Source organism: Leptosomus discolor, chromosome 14, assembly GCF_034619465.1.
Source record: "Leptosomus discolor isolate bLepDis1 chromosome 14, bLepDis1.hap2, whole genome shotgun sequence".
Taxonomy (NCBI): Eukaryota; Metazoa; Chordata; class Aves; order Leptosomiformes; family Leptosomidae; genus Leptosomus; species Leptosomus discolor.
Window position 1 is genome coordinate 16,577,265 of NC_141404.1, and position 19,034 is coordinate 16,596,298.

The window sequence follows — 19,034 nt, forward strand, 5'->3', positions numbered from 1 at the left end:
GTGTCCCTGTATTTGGGGGATGATGGGGGAAAAGGGGGAATCTTCTAGGAGACTGACTTTTGTGTCAGGCAGTGAGTTACCGAGTGGGATTCCTGGGTGCCAGTGCAATATCCCGATTACACGGTGCCTTCCTCTGATTTTGCCCAGGTTCCCACCTGAGGGGTCCAAGGTGCCGTACGACTCCATCCAGAAGAGCTGTCCTGGTCCTGTGGCAGGTGGGAAGGTTGGGGACAGCAGCCCAGGCTGTGCCACCCTGGTGGATGCCTTGGGTTTCTCAAAGAGCTCAACCCGCTCCTCGTGTCACCCAGGTGGCCAAGTCTCAGAGGACCCTGTCTGCCAGCTGCCCCAGCCGGTGACGCTCACCAAAGCGGTCCGTGACAGACTGTCCCTCGTCCATCAGATAACCAGTCCCAAAGCTGTAAGTGCACTGTGGAGGAGGCTGCACCTTCTTCCTTTCTGCTTCCTGTGGAGCTTTTTCTCCCATGTCTTGTCTTTGAGTTCCTTTATTTAGGACGTAGAAGGTGGTGGTTGTCTTTCGCAGCTGAGCCGGGCAGGTCAGACCCCTGCTCCGGGCACGGTCTGTTAACCGCAGCCCTGCAGTTAATGACTGGGTGGTTCAGTCTGGCGCAGCACAGAGCAGAGACAAGATAAAGGCCAAGTACCTCATAATCTCCAGACATCTATCCTCCCTGTCTGAGCTGAGGCAGCAAATAGTTGTATCTTCAAATTCTAGATAGGTAATGAGGACTGAAGACTAAAGAGCCTGATTGGGTGCCCTCGGGGAGTGGAGCAGCGTGTGGAGTCCAGCTTGCAGGCAGCTGACCTCACTGCTGATTACCCCTTCCCTGCTGGTGGTGATGTGGGAGCTGGTGCTCAGACTGGCTTGCCAGTCAGCTGGGCTTTTGGAGAGGGACTGGGGGGAGCCATCCTCTCACGCTGTGGAGAGGGAGAAAATGAGGAGTGGGACCGTGCTGCTGTTCTGAACTGGGATTGGCTGGCCAGGCGCTTTTAGCCTCGGTGGAGAGAGGGCAGCTCTTCCAGAGACTATTCAGGGCTGGATCTTTCCTGAGGCTCTGCTTTGCTGTCTGGAGGAGGTGAACTGTGCACGGACAACGCTGGGAGAGTGGCTGGTTAACGTCTCTGGCCCAGTTAAGTCCCCACAGGGATGCTCTCCCTCCATGTTGCTTCATCCTTGTTTGTATCGCCGTGAAGTCACTCGGGAGAGATGCGGGTGTCTCCCCGTCTCTGCCTTTGCAGAGGTGGAGGGCTGACCTCTGTCTGCGGCTTCGGTCTTTTGCAGATGCCACGCCGGTGTCCTGTAATTACAAAAAACATCCCTGAGGTTCTCCTGACAGCCCCAGGGCCTCCGAGAGCCGTGCCTGCTGGGGTTCAGGAGCTAGAGCAGAACCAGAGACTGCAGAGTGTGGGGGTCATGGGGCAGTCGCCGGCAGTCAGGGATGGTGGCATCCACGTGTACGCTCACCAGAGGAGCAAACGAACCAGCCGAGCCCTCCACACCGGCTCAGAGGAGGTGGGTGAAGTGCTGAGGAGTCACAGCAGCCCAAGGGTGGCTTTGGGACCCTTACAGCTGATGCTTGTGAGCCTGGCAGAAGCTGCAGAGGGAACACAAGCTTCAGGCTGGAGTTCCAGTTAATCTATGGAGTCCTTTTGTTGCCATTATTTATTCTGACTAGCAGTTCTCCTTTTCACTGGTATCTCACTTGCCTTGAAAGAGGGACCCTGTGTTTAAATGCACTGACCTTAAGCCAATAATGTGTTTCCTAATTTGCCCAGAGCATGGACAGGAGGGGCCCTGGACCAGGCATGCTGTCCGGCAGGAGACCCTCCGCCTGCAGGGTGAGAGAACAGCCCTTCTGGCAGCAGCCACCAGCTCTGGGCATCGTCAGGGCGCTGGGAAGGGCTGGCTCTAACCCCCCAGCCTGGGTGGGAGAGCTGCTTAATGCTGGGAAATCCTAGCTCCTCCTTCTTGCCAGATTCGACTTCTGCCAGGTTCAATACTTTCAAGCTATCCCCTCTATCAGGAGACCCCAAAGCTGCCTCTGTCCTTTAGAGAGACCCTGGCAGTGGGGACGGAGGGGCCCTGTGGGCAGAGAACCTCAGTCCGGCTCAAAGTGTGATGGTGCTGTGGTTTTGGGTTGGTTTGTTTGTTTGTTTTCCAGAGGCTCTTGCCGGATCCCATCCTGAAGCTGAGAATGATTATTGGCTTTGGAGGCTGCAGCACCAAATGGGTCAGTAGCTTGGATGGCTTGGGGACTTAATCACATGGCCAGGATAGAGATTTTTTTTTTTGCGGGGGGGGGGGGGGCATGAAAGGCAGCCGAGTGCGAGCATTCCTGCACTTCTTGATGGGGAAAACGACCCTGCAGCAGATGGGCATGAGCTTATATCTGTGCACAGGTCTTCCACTGTTACAATGGTGAATTGGAAATCACAGGGGCCTTTTGGATCTCACAGCCTCTGCGTTTTAATCCATTAAAATCAGAGCTGCTTTGTAGGAGTCCAGAAAGCAAGGGTTGTGTTTTGGGTTGTTTCCATGGGGCAGGAGCCTAGCTTGCGTCTGTGTTAGGGTAAAGAAAGGGTCGTTTTGGTTCGGCCAGTTCAAGGCTCTGCCAACATCATTTTCCTTGTGTCTGCTGTTCGTGTAGTAGGCATGATCGGTACAGTGAACCCACTGAATTAAGTAGGATGTTGACTGGGGTCTTATTTTCCTGCTTGTGCAGGCGAGGGGATGCTGTCCCATACGGCAGATCTCCAAGTCTTCTGCCTGTTTAAGAAAACTCTGCAGGTCCAGCCGAGGACCTGGGGCACCTCTGGAGGATCTGCAGCGCTCTCACTCTTGTCTCGGTCCGGCAGGCGCTGTGGACTCAGAACAACACCGCGGTGGTTTACCCCTGCCACGCTGTTATAGTGACCCTGCAGATCCAGACCGGAGAGCAGAGGTTCTTCCTTGGACACACAGATAAGGTGAGCCCTACAGCAGCATTGCCCTTGTACCCCAGGTGTCCCCCTGGTGTCCCCCCTCAAGAGCCTCTAACCTGGTGCTTCCCGCAGGTGTCGGCACTGGCCTTCAACGGGACCAGCACCCTGCTGGCTTCCGCGCAGGCCGGTCCCCTGAGCGTGGTGCGCCTCTGGGACTTCCCGACGGGCAGCTGCCTCTCCGTGTTCAAAACCCACGTCCGCTCCCTCTTGTCCCTGAGGTGGGTTTCAGCCTGGGCGCAGGGCTGCGTTCAGGTGGGCCAAGGGTTGCAGCACAGCAGCTTTTCTGTGCTGTTCGTGCGTCACAAACCAGGGGTGAATTACAGCTCTCCTTCAGCTGCCTGTGTTTGTCACCAAGACCTGCTGGCAGCTGGCCCAGAACAGCCGACACGCTGCCAGCTCCCTCCTGAGCTTACCTCTCAGGTCTTGCTGTCTTCCCGTACCCTGAACTTGTCTCCTTTTATTCCCCGCTGAGATGCACTCAGGGTACAAGGAGCTGTGTTTCACCACATGGCCTCTTCTTGCAGCTTTTCCTACAGCGGGGCCGTCCTGTGCGGTGTCGGAAAGGACAGGCACGGCAAAACGGTGAGAGCTGAAACTTGGTTTCAGAGGTTTCCCTACCCTGCGAAAAAGCAATGTGAGGTGGCTGTTCTCCCAGATTATGTAGTTGTTATTGAGAAAACCGCTGCCCTGGGCTTTCCTAGACACGTTCTTCACTGGAGTCAACAGGAGATCCCTTGGTCATCACCTGCTTAGAAAATACTGACCCTCTACCTGATGCTCGCGAGTCTTTGCAGGCGCGTTCCTCAGCTGCAAGCGAACAAATCCTTTCGGAAGCAGCCTCTGAGACCTGCTCAGGTTGAGCTTTGGGGATGTTTCTGTCCCTGGCGTGGTCCCAGCTACGAGCCCAGGCGGGTGGTGAAGGCGGCTGGGTGATTCTGCGCTCACCCGGCAGGGATCGCCACAGGCTCAGTTGCTGCCTGCCTCCGCAGTCGTTCTGGCCCACCGGGCTGAGGGCAACGGGTGTTTGTGTGGCATTTTGAGCTGGAAGGCTTGCAAGCACGTAGTGAAGGAATGGGAATGGAAATGGGAGGTTCAGCACTGACTGGAGCTTCAAAACCCTTTTTTTCGTAGCATTTAGGGTAAGATGCGAGGTTTAATCTTTCGGTTCTGAGCATTGCAGGCAGTGCTGCTGGAAGGGATGCTGGGCACTGAAGCTGCCACCCACTGATGTAGCTAGGGGATGACGCAGATCCCACGTGTAGCAGTCAAAAATAAAATTGTTTCCTGGGACTGGGGGTTTTGCTTTATCAGTGGAACGGTTTTCATCCGCTGATCCCTTTTTGACGACCACCAGCCATCGGCTGTGCCATCGCTGGCTGCGCACTGCCTGCAGGAAAAACCAAACCCTGCTCCATTTTGTTCCCAGCACACAGCAATGGTCTGCGATTCGGGTGGGAGCTGGCGAGCTGAGACTGGGGAGGGGGCATTAATAGGGCGAAAGCAGGATGGGAGAACGGGGGGTGCTGGGGTGGGGGGAGCTGGCCAGAAGCACTTCTCTCAGGGTGGTGCTTCAGCCCATCCCAGGCTCTGAGGTGATCCTGGTCTGTTTTTAACACTGTTGTGAAACGCAGAGTATCAAATCACGTGCATTTCTTCACCTGTCTCCCTCTTTGCTTTGGGGAAAGGGTTTGACCCTCTTGCCCCTCGTGACAGGCACTGCGAGCACATGAACCGGCATCGGAGCAAAGCGCTGCGAGAGCCAGTGCAGCCGGACACCGGCTCGGCCCCAGCGTGGCTCCCCTATCTCAGCAGGCAGAGTTCCCACTCCTCTGGGGATTTTCTTTCCAAGTCTGAGCCCTGTTGCCAGGCAGCCCTGGGATTTAGACCCTATAATTATGGATGCCAGACAAGTTTATTGCCACGAAGCTTTGCAAAGCTCTTGGACTGTCCTAAACCCTCTGTGCGAGAGAGGTTTGGTTTTTTTCCCACTGCTTCAACTGTTATCGATGCTTTGTGCCCTGTTCCAGAGCAGGCTCCCATATGTGCAGCTGGTTAGCTGCTGTGATGAAAAGCTCTGTTGCTGCCAAGGTTTCCACGTTTGAACGGCTCTGCCGTCGTGTTTTCTTCCTTCAGATGGTGGTGGTGTGGAACGCTGCTCAGGTGAACCACGGCAGAGAGGTGGTTGTGCTCGCCAAAGCGCACACGGATGTGGACATCCAGGCCTTGAAGATTGCTTTTTTTGATGATACCAGGTAGCGTGCAAAGAAAGTAAACCAAAAGCATTGGTTCTGGCACGGCAGCGGGGGGAATTAGGGTGCTGCAGCCATCTGGTTGCCGTTCCTGGTCTCAATCCTTGCTGTCAGACGGTGGCCCTTGGGCCACTGACCTTTCCCCAGGGGCTTGGAGAATCCTGCCCCGGTCCTCACGTGGTCTCTCCCGGGACAGGATGGTGTCGTGTGGCCGGGACAACATCCGTCTGTGGCGAGTGCGGAGCGGAGCGTTGCGCTCATGTCCCGTCAATCTGGGCGAGTACCATTCCCTGGAGTTCACCGACCTGGCCTTCGAGGAGGGGCACATGGCCGACCGGGAGCCAGTGGACTGCACGCTGTAAGGGGCTGCTGGGCTCTGCTGTCACCTGTCCGCGGGGCAGCCTGCCAGGAAGGAGCTCTATGGCTCTCGGCTGCCTTTGGCATCCTCCTTCCCCCTCCTCTGCAGGAGCATGGCTTTGTGCTTGGGTTTTCCCTGCAAAATACAGGTGCTTCCTGGAGCTGGGAGAGCCTCTCCCCTCCTCGGCATGCTTCACATCCCCAAAGAGGTTCAGCTGCTTGCAGAATAGCCCAGGAAATGGGTCTTCCTCTTGCTGTACTGATATTTTACCCTATTTAGTGAATCTCTCCCCAACCTGAGGCTTGCGGTTAGCTTTCTGTCGGCAGCGGGATGTGTGGTGTGCATCCTCTTGCCTACAGACAGATACACACTTTTTTGTTGTTGTTTTATTTTAATCATCAAAGTCAGACCTTTGTTGCTACCACATGCTGCTCCATAAAGGCAGAGCTGTCGGCTCAGCTGGCCCTGCCTTCCCCCGGGCTGTGTCCTGTGGCAGAGAGGTTCCTGTCTGAAGTCTATGCGGAGCTTTTAGCTCTTGTGCTAATTAACGTTTCTAAGGGACAGGGAATAAAAGAGGAAGCTCTGACTTGGTTGTAGATGTGTAGGGCAGCACACGGAAAGGTGTCCTTGGACACCTTGTTGACCTGTTAGGTTACGGTGCCCCAGAATTGCTTTCCATCAGGCAAAACCAGCTTAACAGATAAAAACCAAGCTGGGTTTTTACTAAATCACGCCAGCACAGCTCCTCTGAACCCTGGCATGCTGGAGCAGGGGTCCCTCTCCTTTACAGCTTTGTCTGCAGCAAGAGCGGCCACGTCTTGGAGGTGGACTACAAGAACGTCTGCATGAGGAGCGCGCGGCGGCTCCTGCCCGCGCACCGGTGGCAGGACGAGGCAGGCAGTGGCGCAGGTAGGAGGACCAGCAGGCAGGGGGGAGGGGGCTGGCAGGGGAGCTCCTCGGCCATCGTCAGCAGCAGAAGTGAGCTCCAGCAAATCTCTGGTAAAATAAACCAGCTACTTACCTACTGCTAAGGATTATTTTGGGTTGATTAGGTCATTGCTAGCTATTTGGCTCTTAAGTGCTGCAAATAATCTTCCTTAGTACAGCAAAGCATCATTTTAAGGAAGAATTTTAGCATTTTAAATGCTGATTGCACTTTCAGAGAAACACTGCTTTTAGAAACATGAAACAAGGTCTTAATTTGCTGATGGGAGTCTTAATGTCGAGATGGAAAAATATCTAAGCAGGCCAACGAAAAAGATGAATTTGGGGATTTTTTATTTCTTTATTCAGCCTGTGCAAAGTGTTTGGGAAATCTTTATTGCTGTATACCAAGTAGTACAGCCTTCAGCTCTTCCATTAATTTTAACAGCGGTAAGAATTCACTTTCAAGTGTGATTGCTCTGATATCTTAAAACTTAGCGCGTAGTTCTCTGTGGCAAATTTTGCTAATTAATCTAGAGCCTGCCCCTTTGAGAGGTATGTCACTCCGGTTCTCGCTTAATGGGCAAGAAAATGGCCAAGAGGAGATGAAACGATGTCCTTGGGTGTCCTCCTGGTAGCAGGGCTGGCTCTCACCAGTGCTTTGACCAGTGGACTTTATAGCTGAATCAAAAAATCCCAGGTTCTGTAGATCCGTATTCTCCCTCCCTTCTCACTACACTGCAGAGAGGTTTTGAGACATGGAAATGAAAGGCTTCTGTGTCTTGGGCAGTTAATCTAGGACTTCCCTTTCTGCAAGGTCCTGTTCAAGGCAAAGTTTAACAAGTGGGAAGAATTTTCTGTGCCTGGGAGAGTTACACAGTGGTAAAGAGGAGCGCTGGAAGTGGACAGGGACTGAGCATGTTTTGAGTCCTGAGGGCTGGCCGAGGCTCTGCAGCCTGTAGTGCTGGTCACCACGGGACTCCTGGCTTCAGCCGCTGGTGTGGGTGGGCCTTCGGACTCTGCTCTTGGATGGGGCAACCCTCAGTTTGAGTTTTCTTGTTTCAGCTGTACAAGGTAGTGTTGTCTTTTGGGTTTTCAGGCCCTGGGATTGCTATAAATAGTATCAGCATCTCCTCAACCTTCTGTGCCACGGGTTCAGAAGACGGCTACATGCGGCTGTGGCCACTGGACTTCTCAGCTGTGGTCTTAGAGGCAGGTGAGTAGAGCTGGGGGAGATGCTTCTGAGCCCCACATCTCCATCAGCCTGCTGCTGTGAAGCCAGAGCTCCACTGCCACATCTCCACTGCAGTTCTCATGAACAAGGGCATCTCTTGTGCCTGCTGTCTCTAGGGGTGACTGGCTTGGAAGTCTTCTACTTCAATAACAATTATTCATGTCCGTTCTTGTAACTCATAGGAGAAAGGCAGGATCTCTTGGGTGAGAGCAGGCACTCCATCTTGATTTCTGTGCCCTCATACCCATGGCTTATCTGCGTGTGAAAAATTAGGGGAGAAGGTGAGCAGTTCACTGTTTTTGAAACGATCCTCGTAACAGCAGAGCCGAGGGACTTCTAGAAAGGGCAGTTGTCACTCAACTCAAACCTGCAAGCATTCAGTCTCCAGGTCATGGGATGCTCGTTCCTGTGTGCGTTACTTTCCTCAGTGTGACTCTGGTAGCCGTGTTCCAGCTGCTGCTGCTCCTTTTCCAGGGAGGTTTGCTGACGCCTCTGTCTTTCCCCAGAGCACGAGGCTCCAGTGAGTTCTGTCTGCATCAGCCCGGACAGCCGCAAAGTCTTGTGCACGACAGCCACTGGGAATCTGGGCTACTTGGATATCCAGTCCCGGGACTATAACACCCTCATGCGCTCTCACGAGGACTCTGTTTTGGCCTTCTCGGTGGAGGGGATTTGGAAGCAGATGGCGACGGTGTCTCAGGACAATACCATCCGAGTCTGGGACCTTGTCTCCATGCAGCAGGTAGGTGAGACGAGAGTCAGTAGGTGGCTTGCATAAATGGTCTGCCTAGTCTCTGCTCAGTCTGGTTATCAAGGATCCACAGTTCAAGAGCCCTTAAATGTCCTCCCTGAAACATGGGGGGTACCATGGGCAAGAAATCCTTTGGAAGTGTGGAGTTCTGAGAGGTTTAGCTTAATGCATTATTTGGCCTTAGCTTCTGAAGGTACTGTTAAACAAAAATATTTTCTTTTCCTCCATCTTTTGAATATTGTTTTTTAACACAAAATGTAATACCCAAGGCCTTTAACTAAATGCCCAAAGTCCCGGGACTTCACTGGGCTTTAAATCCACCCAGGCAAGATCAGATTTCTGTTGTGGGACGTGCTCATGGTGGAGGTCTGAGGCTGTTTTATGGTTAGGGAGAACTTTATCCAGCTTTGTGCCCATGGTCTGTCTCTTCCCGCAGCTGTACGACTTCACCGCTGCAGAGGAAATGCCGTGTGCTGTGGCCTTTCACCCTACCCAGCAGATCCTGGCCTGTGGCTTCGACAGCGGCATGGTGCGGACCTTCAGCTTGGCCGCCTCCGATCTCCTGGTAGAGCACAAGTAAGCGCTTCAGGGGGAGCTGCACCAGAGCAGGTGTGGGTCTAACTGGGTGTCCTGGCAAGAGCCACAGCGATACGGAGGTGGGAAAAGTGCTTTTCTTGAGCTCGATAGTCCTCACGTCCCCGCTGAGTGGTTTTCAGGCAGAGATAGCCTGCTGTGCCAAGGCTCTGGGGGATAAAACCCCAACTTGTGAAGGCTGTGAGGGCTTTCTGTGGCTGCCTGGTGGACAGTTGGCCAACAGTAGGCCAGAGCTTGTCCTAGAGAGCAGCTGAACAGGGAGCCCTTGCGAGCCTTGGCGTGAAGAGGAGGATGTTCCAAAGGTAGAGGGAGCATGTCCCATCCAGGAGTGCTGCTCTCGCTGCTTGGTTTTCCAAAAGGTTGGGGTGTTGATTGCCCTGCTGCAGGCGTGAGCATCCCCTGCCTGTCCCTGATTATTTTGTTCTCCTGGGTTCTTCACCATGTGGCACTCAACGTTGCTACTGTTTTCTGGGGGTGGGTTGGTTGGTTGGGTTTTTTTCTTCTCCCCTTTCTCATGTTTTCTGCTTTCTTTCAGGCAACACCGCACTGCGATCACTGGACTGACCTTCTCTCCAGATGGCAACTGCATGTTCAGCTCCTGTTTGCAGGGAACTCTGGCTCTGTACAGCTGTATGGCAGAGAAAAGCCACATCCTGAGGGTCCTGGGTAAGGCTCTGGGGTTGTGGGTTGCCTTTTCTTTTTTTATTAGCACAGACATCATCGCACCAAAGCCAAACCAGCCTGCCTACTCAGAGAGAGAGTTTCTGATGAACCTTCCGAGCTGTGTCATTTGTGTTTATACTGTACACGTGAGCAAACCCTAGTGACTGCCAGCCCTTCCCCTATCTATCTGTCCTGGTTCAAACGCTCTCAGCTTGCTTGGTGTTTTCATTTTGTGAATGGGCTGGAAGCACAGAGACCTGCCCTTTCAGGTCTGGGTTCAGCAGTGCATTGCCTAGAAGCAACACAAACGTAGAGTCTTCCTACTTATTCGTGCCTAAGCCCTGACTCTTTCCATTCTGTGGATGTGCAGTTTAATTTCTTGAAACTGGATCGTTTCCCTGACCCTGCCCGCAGCAGAGCTGCGCAGAGAGCCGCGCTGGTGAGCGGGGAAGGTGGAGAGCTGCAGGCGGGGGAAGCAGTGCAGGGGCAAAGCGGTTTGGAAACATTAACGTCGCATTTCACAGAGGCTTTTGAAACGAGCTGTGGCAGCACAAGCTCAGGCAGGGAAAGGGAGCTCCGTTATGCACTATTGTACCAAGAGGAGGATCCTGCCCCAAGAAGTGTGCAGCTGAAGCAGGTGGAGAAGGAACAGGGGCTTGGAGAGATCAGGGAATTTGTCCAAAATCACCAAAGTTTGGTGTCAGTGTTGCAGCTGAAGCTGCGCATGTTGACTTTGCTCTAAAACCGTGTTCACTGCCTGGCCGTGTTCCAGGGACAGAACAATGAGATTTCGGTAGCAGAATAAATATAGAGAATTGCTGTGATTTCTCTAATTTTTAGACCTTTGGGTCTGTCCGCCCACCAGGCTAACATCAGCATGGTGGGGTTCAGCACTGACTTCATTCTGCACAGGTTTCAGACACCCAGGCTGTAGCTGAGATCTCACATTCGTAGCTCCTTGTCACAGCTTCTTGCAATGTTAAAAAACAAACACTAAAATCAATTTTATTCCCTTGACTTTGTTCTGCTCTCTGTGAAAACACCACACGTGCAGTCAGGCAACAAGCCATGTATCTAGACCTTGTCTTTGAGGTCTTTCACTGCACACTTTGGGTGCTGCACATAAAATCTATAGCATCCTCTACAACAGAGGTTGCTTCTTTCTCGGGCCAGAACGTTAACCCAAGGCTGATTCAGAGGCAGGAGAAGCCTCAGCTACTGACGAGCAGCACCATCACAGTGAGCTGGCTGCAGTGTGGGCTTTGCCTCTCTCTTCACTCTGTCTCTATCTTGCTTTGGCCCTCAGGCAATGTGGTGGCCCGGGATGCTGGAAGCAGTCCAGATGCTTTGGTGGTCAGTGGGGACAGCCGTCTCTTGGCCTTCGTGGGTCCCTCCAAGTATGTTGTGACCGTGATGGAGGCCTGCTCTCTAGATGAGGTACCCAGCAGGCTCCCCTTGTGCCTGGGGGAGGGTGGGGAGGGGAGCATGTGCTGCAGGGTGCCGCGGGCTGGAGGGGAAACTCCCGTAGGCTGCATCAGACAAGGGACATCGTGGGCCTCGAGCACCAGCAGTAGTGGGGAGGGCCCTTCCCTGCACAGCAGGCGCTTGCTCAAGGTGCTTACAATGAGGTTGGGTTTTCTATTCTGTGAGACAGAAACAACAAAGTCAAGGTTTCTTCTTCTCTGGCTTCATTCCTCTCCAGAAAGATAATTTGGGGGAGTCTTGTGTAGACTGTCCGCTCCAGCTCTTTGTGAGCTGTTCTCCTGGGCAGTAAGGACATTGCCTGGACCCTGGGGGGCCTCATAGCCTCATGTTAGGAGAGCCACGAGAGCAATCCTGAGGCTTCTGCAGTACTTGCTCCAGGATGCTTGTTCAGTAGCTCCTTGTTTCACAGCTGCTGAGGGTGGACATCAGCGTCCTCGATTTGAACAGCACGGCCTTGGACTCTGCAATGAGAGTCTGCTTTTCTCCTGTGCCTCAAGGCCAGCTCCTGGTGTCCACTTCTTCCAATAAAATCCTTGTGCTGGATGCAAAAACGGGACGACTGGTGCGAGAGGTAGGACACTACAAAATCATGCACTGAGGTCTCGTGTCCTGTGGGGCTTGGGCGCTTCATGTCACTGTAGGAGGCTAAATGAGAGAAGAGCTCATCCTGGAGTTCGTAGGCTTCAAAGAAACAGGAGTGGCAAGCCTGTAGCTATCCTCAGGGTGAGCCTGAGCTTGGTCTTGTTTCCTGTGCTGTCACACTCCTCTCCTCTTGCTGAAACAGAAGTAAGGACATGGAACTGGCTCAGTTAATGCTGCTGGTGCTATTTCTTGTCCTCAGGTGTCCCACGTGCACAAGCTGTCATGTTCTTCCTTGGCACTGAGCAAGGATGGCAGGTACCTGCTCACTGCTGGCGACAAAGTGGTCAAAGTGTGGGACTATCAGATGCGCTTCGATATCAACTTCCAGGTACTGCCCACAAAGGGAGGGAAAGGGGTTGGTGGTGCATTTCTCAATCCCTGGAGAAGAGAGCAGCAAATGCCCTCTGCGTGACTTGGCCCAGTGTCCCCAGTCCCAGTTTGCCCCAGCAGCTGAGAAATGCAGTCCTGTTCCCATGGTGTAATAACACTGCGCACTGGGCTGGGGCTGCCAAAAACCAGCACCTAGTGAGACCCTCTGCGAAGGGCAGAGGTAGGTGTTCCCTCTGTGCTAGGGACGGAGCCACCCAGAGAAGAAAATGGCTCCCCCAGGGTTTCAGAGGTATTGAGAGCTAGGAAGACCTTGGGGGTTTTCAGCTCCTGCTTGCTTCTACATATCAGCGTGTTGAAGATCAGCCCGAGGTTGGTCAACCCCAGGTCTGAGTTGTGGTGCTGGCCTCTGAAAGGATCTAATGCTGAGGCGTGGAGACACTGGCTAGGCAGGGCAGAGAGTGGAGTAACCACCATCCTGGTGATGGAGAAGGTCAAGGCGTGCTCCCTCCCAGGTGTACATCGGCCACTCGGAGCCAGTGCGCCAGGTGGCCTTCACCCCAGACCAACGGCACGTCATCAGCGTTGGCGATGCCATCTTCCTGTGGGATTTCCTGGCTCTGCCTGCGGAGACGTCATCCCCAGCCAGGTCAGTGCACGGTGCTGGGCAGCACCTTGCCCTGCTTCCCGTCACCTCCCCTGCCCCGTCCCCTCTCAATGTAACGCTGGTCTCCTTGTCTCTCCAGGGCTCATTCCCCTGAATCCGCCCTGCTGCCAGGAGCAGGTGAGTTTGCCTCCTCCCATGCATTGTGCTTGCCAGCAGGTTGGCAGCTCTTCTACCGCTGCTCTTCACGGCAGAGGGTAGAGGTTTGAGGGGTTTTAGTTCCTTCCCTGAGGGAGTCAGATAGGGGGGGCTAACCAGCTAATTAGCCCCAAAGGACAGTCTCCAATTAACTAGCACCTCTCAGGGGGAGTCTGCCAAGGAGGAGATGTTCTGAGCAGAGCTGCTCCAGGTTTTCTGGTAGGTCTTTCAGCTGTTGCCTTCTGTCTTTCCCTGCCTCGATCTCTTTTGCCATCTTTTTTCCTGCCTTCACTGTCCCTCTCTCTGTCTGTCCCTTGCCTCCTCGAAGGACAGAGGAGAACTGGTTTCTGTGTAGGAGGAAGCTGGAGCAATGAGCTTGGAGGTACCACCATCAATCAACCCAAGGGGATGAGAGGATCTGAGGGATGATGGAAGTTACACAAACCCTTTTCTTCCCACAGAAGGGAGCTCTGAGAAGCTAAAGGATGTCTCTGAGACCCCTCGGCAGACAGCGCCTCTTCCGTTGTTGTCCTCACCACCATGTTTGGATGTCAGCTTTGTCCACCAAGCAGGATGTCAAAGTAAGAGGAACTGCCTGCAGGAAAGGGGAAAATGATTTTTGGTTTAGGAAAATCTCCTTGCCTAGTTCAGCAGCATCCTTGGAGCCATCCCTGCCCGTAATCCCCTTCCCACAGACTGACAGACCAGTCTGCGCTTTCCTTCCCCGAACTGGGACAAAGCCAGCCAAAAGTGCTGGGGTTCAGCACTGCTTTATCCTCTGCTCTCCTCCGTAGACTAAGCTGCTGGCACAGCTTCTCTGAGGGCTATGGTAAATGCCTTGCTGGACATACCCAGGAGGAAGTGCCTGCTTTGCCCTCCACCCTAACAGATGGGCTGTTACACAGAGCAGGGGAATGACACTGCCAGAATCAAAGGGTCGGTCACACGTGAAGCTGTCCTGAAGGACATGGATGGCTCTGTCCTCCCACTAGTTCTTCTCTTCAGGTATTTTCTCCGAGTCAGACAAAGAGGAGGAAGCGGGTCTGCCAGGCAGCAGCAGAACGGTGGCAAACGGAGACCAAGATGCCTCAGTCCTTGTGGTAGAGTCGGTCAGAAACGGGGAGCTGCTTGTTGTGAGGCCCAAAGTGAGGCAGGAGAGCTTGAGGTCTCCTGGAGAATCAGCAAACGGTAAATCAGGGGTACTCGCATCTTGTACAGAGCTTTGCTCCTTCGGGGCATGGTGTGTGCAGGCCTGCGTGGCAGCTTGGTCTATCCCTGAAAAATACAGAAAGGTCGTTATTAATGCGGTATGGATAGACCCGGAGGTGTGCTCTGAGTTGTGAGCCAAAGGGCAGCAACGTGTTCCTCAGGGCTGCTCCCTCGGGTGTGATTTACCACGGGGAGTCAGGATTGAGGGAAGCTCGTGCTGGTCCCCAAGACTGCTTGTTTTTCTGGCTCTTTCCCTGCTGCTGCTTCTAGGCACACCAGAAGCCCCTCTTCAGCTTGGAGCCAGTGTCATCTCTAAGTGGCACGTTCTATTAAACCCAGCTGAAATTAAAGCTCCCAATGTCTCTATTAATAGATGCACAGCCTCAAAGCTGCAGCAGTTGGTGGCGAGCTGCCAGAAGCAGGCAGCTGCCAGCGCTCAGCCCCAGGCAGGAGTTGTTGGAAGGCTTCGGCATAAAACTCTGCCTCCATCGCTCTCGTTAAAGACCTCTTTCTAGCTGTGCGGCTTATGCTTTCGCAGCGATGCCCAGGGCACGAAGCGTGGATGCCCTTAGGCTGTTCACAGGGTGGTGTGGCTGAGCAGGACGATGGCGGGTGATGGATGTTCCTCCTTTGCTCCTGGAAAGCTGGTGCTTTTCCCGTGGCCAGCTGTGTAGGAGCACATGTGACGCTGCAGTCTGATTTTTGCTCTGTCTGTGTGTGTGTGTGTGCATGCACATACGCAGCATCTGAACGGACAGCAAGCCACAGCCTAGCTGCTGCTCCCAAACCCTTCCCAGGAGCAGCATCCCCTAGGCACTGTCCTCTTCTTTGTGTGGCAGAACCCAGAAAGGAGACCAAAAGCCCCAAGTCCCGATGCTCCGTCCGCCCAGATTCCTACCGGCATTTCACTCCTCGCTTTAAGGCATCGGTGCTGCCCCAGGTGAGAGTTGTGCCAGGGCTGGTTACCTGGGCAGGTGGCGAACTGGCATTTGGGGCTGGGGTAGGTGGATTTTCCAAATTGTTTCCGTTTTGTTCTCTGTTTGAAAGCAATTTGTGCAATATACCAGTGGGCCTGATGTTCAATTAGAAACTCCTAACACGAGTTCCCCTTTCTCCTCTACATGCAGCTCTTTCCAGACTAGTAAAAAGTGAGTTGTGATCAACTCTTTCTGTTCAGCAAATCTGCATACATTGGTATTCAAAAGAAATGGAAATGGCATGTGCTATTGAAAGTGAAAGACGAGTGAGCAATGGAGTGATTCATCATGCGCCCGCATTTGTGAGCAGATGCGTTGGCAGAGCAGGCTGGGGAAGGCAATCCATCGAGCGTAGTGAAGATAGTCAAGGCACAGCTCTCGCTCTGTTAACAAACAGAGCAATAATAAAACAGAAACTTAACTCAACCTTTTCCTAAGCTCTGCTGTTCATGGTGCTGGGAAAAAAGCTACATTAAGCTTGCACCCTCAAGTCTCTCCTCTGTCCCTCCACCTGGTAGCGCTTTTTCCCCCCCCACTGTCTTTCTATTGAAACATCTACATCCCCAAGTCAGAAAAACCCACTGAACTCTTTCCCAGCAGAATTAGCCAGCTGCTTATCGGCTGAGCAGTTGCTGCCAGCCTGTTTTATGCCCCATCTGAAAGCATCTGTGCCTGGTTTTCTCTTCTGTATGTGTAAGTGTGTGCTTTGGTATTCGCCTGTTGATGTGTTGAGCTTGAATCGTATGAGTATTGGCCTGAATTCATGTGGGGTGTGTGTGAGGACGTGTGGGTGCTTGCACGCACGCTTTTTCTTATATGGGTGTTGGATGTACCTGCCTGGGCCATCCTTCTACAGCTTATGTTAAGCCGGAGTCTATTTTTCTTGCAGAGTTTCTCATCTCCTCCAGCTGGCAGTGAGGTCTTGAAGCTGAAAGCAGTGGTCGGCTACAATGGGAACGGCAGAGGGAATATGGTGTGGAACCCAGACACAGGTACACTGGGAAGGCTCTGGAGGGGTGGCAGGTGTGTGTACCGAGCCAAGTTATAGTCTTATAGCTGTTGGGTTGGGATCTTTGCTTTAACCCGGGGGTTCTTTGCGTTGATAAAAATCCAGCAACCCTTCTTCTTTGCTATTGGCAAATGTTAGTTGATAGGGGCAGACTCAGGCTTTGGTTGTTGAGTGGACAGAGCAGGAGGGAAAGCTCTCACAAAGGCCACCGTTGGCCCTTTCTCCAGGCTGGAGGGATGCCCAACAGCTTTTGCTTTGCTCAGGTGAGGGGAAGTGAGAGTTTGCTCTCATCCTGGTGGGAAGGATGCTGACAAGCTGTGTAGAAGAGTCAGTTTTTACATATGACTGAAAAAAAAATTAAAAAATCTGCATTGCGATGCAGGTTGTAGTGGGTGCTGTACGTGAAGCCTTTGCTCCTCCCCTGCTAGGCTTCTTCGCCTACACCTCTGGCTGTGTCATTGTGGTTGAAGACCTGCACTCGGGATCGCAGAATCACTGGCTTGGCCACGCAGAGGAGATCTCTACGCTCGCCATCAGCCACGATGCCCAGGTGGGAGAGGCTTCCGCTGCCCCACACTGCGCTGTGTCTGTGCCGCTTTGGGCCAAAGGAGCGTTCCGGACTAAAATCCCATTTGTCTGTTCCTTCTGCCTGCTGCACGGAGACCTGGGGGTGGGGAGATACAATAAATGGTTTTGGAGCCTAGCTATCCGTTCTGCTGGCTCAGCGTGACAGTAGGGGCTGCTCCATCCCTCTGGGTGATGCCACCATTCCCTTCTGCTGTCAGCTGATGGTTATTCTCGTAGCATTTTCCATTTGCCGACCACATCACTTTAATTTGAGGCTAATAGTTGCTAAGACTAAGTAGCTAATTCTCTACTTACTTACCAAGGTTTCAGTGACGACATGTTGTTCTGTTAGGTTCTTGCCTCTGCCTCAGGAAAGAGGAACGGAGACTCCCAGTGTCAGATCTGCATCTGGAACGTCCAGGATGGGGTTTGCACAGCAAGTCTCTTCCATCACGAGACACAAGTACAAGCCATGGCATTCTCTCGGGATGATAGATTCCTCGTTACCCTCGGTGAGTACACCCCTAACACCAGGTGTCGGTGCAGGAGTACACCCTAGAGTAGACAGCTGATGGGAGGCAAAGATGCTGTAAGGGTGCAACACCTGCGAGGTGCGTACCAAGCTTATGGATATGAAGCTGTTGCTTGGTAGCCTTGGGACAATGGATAATGCAGCGTGTGAAATGGCGAGTGATCTTGGGTCCTCTGGGAGTGACTGCCTGCAGAGCTTCTCTTTGCAGCTGAGCGTGCTGCCAGGGTGCTGTCAGCAGTGTTTCGAGGGGAAGCACACAGCCTGTGTATCTCGGCCACAGGCAGCTATGCTGGGCTCCCCCCCCAGCTCCCCTTTAGCTCTTTCTCATTGCCCCAGCTAGCTCGTTATGGTTGAAGTTACAGCTTTCTGCTCCTGGCTCAGTTGTGCTTGTTAAACCTGTGTCAATGGTTTGCAGTTACTATATATAGTGTCCAAAGGGAAAAGCCTTCTTCTGGACTTCTTGCTGCGGCTTAGGTGGAATTGCATAGAAGTAGCTGGGTTTCAAACTGTGAGCCTCCTGCCAGGCAGCGATGCCAGCGCAAGATGGACGCTCAAGCTGTCTGTTTTGTTTAGGCAGGGGACATTTAAAGGACAAATATGCAATTAGTAAGTTCTTGTTTTGCATGGGAGAGGACCTGTGGAGCAGGCGATACCCTCTCTCTGGGCTGATGAGTCTGCCCTTGGAAAAAAGCAAGCTTTGCTGGAGAGAAAGAGAGCTTTGTGCTCTCCACAGAGCAGCGTGGGAGAGGAGCCCTCCTCCTCCAGCTCCGGTCTGGGCTGCAGAGAAGAGAAAAGCTGACAGGCTCCACTGAGCTTGGAAAGCCCGGCAAAGGCAGCAGGAGAGCACTGTCCTCTGGAGCTGTCTGGGAGCTGGGCACGTTTGCCATCACCAAGGCCAGTGCCCGCGTACGGTGCCTTCCATTAAGGTTGGCTCCCATCTCAGCTTTGACCTCAGCAAAGGTCACGTCCCATCCTTGTTTCAAGACTGTGGTTAGCCCTGAGTGCACAGCATCACTGGAGGGCTTGTGTGGGGCACACGTGGAGGTGTGCAGTAGCTCCTAAGGATGGCGAAACAGCAGAAAACCCACTCTGCCTGATGAAATCCCTGCCATGCCAGTTACCAGCTGCCCCGAGTGCTGGCTGCGAACCCCGCTGCAGGGCCAGATTTGCTCCAACCTCCAGCATGAAGCATTGGGCCAGTTGTGTCTGTCCTCAGCTTGGATGAGGCCCCATCATGTCGTGCAGCTTTTGCTGAGCACGCAAGGAGCTGTGTCCGTGCCTGGGATGGCGTTGGCAGCAGTTGTCTCCACACAACTGGACGAAGAAGTGACACAATTGATGCGTGTGTGCAGTGCTTGCAAGCACCCTGAGGCTGTAGAATTTCCTCCTACTGTCTTTCATGTTCTCCCTAGGGGACTACAGTGATCAAACCATTGCTTTGTGGAGCACCTACACTTATGAACTCATGTTCTCGACGTGTATCTCGGAGCCAGTCCACGATGTGGCTTTTAGTCCTCTTTCTCACAGAGAACTGGCCTGTGTGGGGAAGGGAACTGTGATGTTTTGGCTGTTGGAGCAGCAAGGAGCTGATGTCAACCTCAAGGTAAACCTCAGTTTCACCTTCTTTTAAAACTTCTGTTCAGCATCTCTGACTTCTTTTCCAAGCCCCTGGTGAGTGTGATGGAGGCTTTGCCCCCACAGGTCTGCAAAA

The 19,034-nt window shown here is 53.2% G+C and overlaps 1 protein-coding gene across 1 annotated transcript in view; it reads left to right on the forward strand.

The window, feature by feature from the left end:
* The window catches only part of WDR90 (WD repeat domain 90), a 32,132-nt gene that overhangs the window by 3,324 nt on the left and 9,774 nt on the right, over window positions 1-19,034 (forward strand). The window contains exons 6-31 of the mRNA XM_086472839.1: window positions 148-215; window positions 309-418; window positions 1,301-1,531; window positions 2,181-2,249; window positions 2,875-2,985; window positions 3,073-3,218; window positions 3,525-3,582; window positions 5,134-5,252; window positions 5,446-5,607; window positions 6,398-6,516; window positions 7,631-7,747; window positions 8,272-8,507; window positions 8,953-9,092; window positions 9,646-9,776; window positions 11,080-11,210; window positions 11,668-11,829; window positions 12,100-12,228; window positions 12,743-12,876; window positions 12,974-13,011; window positions 13,491-13,610; window positions 14,035-14,217; window positions 15,078-15,178; window positions 16,105-16,207; window positions 16,653-16,774; window positions 17,144-17,303; window positions 18,736-18,926. Coding sequence (XP_086328965.1) covers window positions 148-215; window positions 309-418; window positions 1,301-1,531; window positions 2,181-2,249; window positions 2,875-2,985; window positions 3,073-3,218; window positions 3,525-3,582; window positions 5,134-5,252; window positions 5,446-5,607; window positions 6,398-6,516; window positions 7,631-7,747; window positions 8,272-8,507; window positions 8,953-9,092; window positions 9,646-9,776; window positions 11,080-11,210; window positions 11,668-11,829; window positions 12,100-12,228; window positions 12,743-12,876; window positions 12,974-13,011; window positions 13,491-13,610; window positions 14,035-14,217; window positions 15,078-15,178; window positions 16,105-16,207; window positions 16,653-16,774; window positions 17,144-17,303; window positions 18,736-18,926 — 3,391 coding nt within the window. The remainder of the gene's footprint in view (window positions 1-147; window positions 216-308; window positions 419-1,300; window positions 1,532-2,180; window positions 2,250-2,874; window positions 2,986-3,072; window positions 3,219-3,524; window positions 3,583-5,133; window positions 5,253-5,445; window positions 5,608-6,397; window positions 6,517-7,630; window positions 7,748-8,271; window positions 8,508-8,952; window positions 9,093-9,645; window positions 9,777-11,079; window positions 11,211-11,667; window positions 11,830-12,099; window positions 12,229-12,742; window positions 12,877-12,973; window positions 13,012-13,490; window positions 13,611-14,034; window positions 14,218-15,077; window positions 15,179-16,104; window positions 16,208-16,652; window positions 16,775-17,143; window positions 17,304-18,735; window positions 18,927-19,034) is intronic.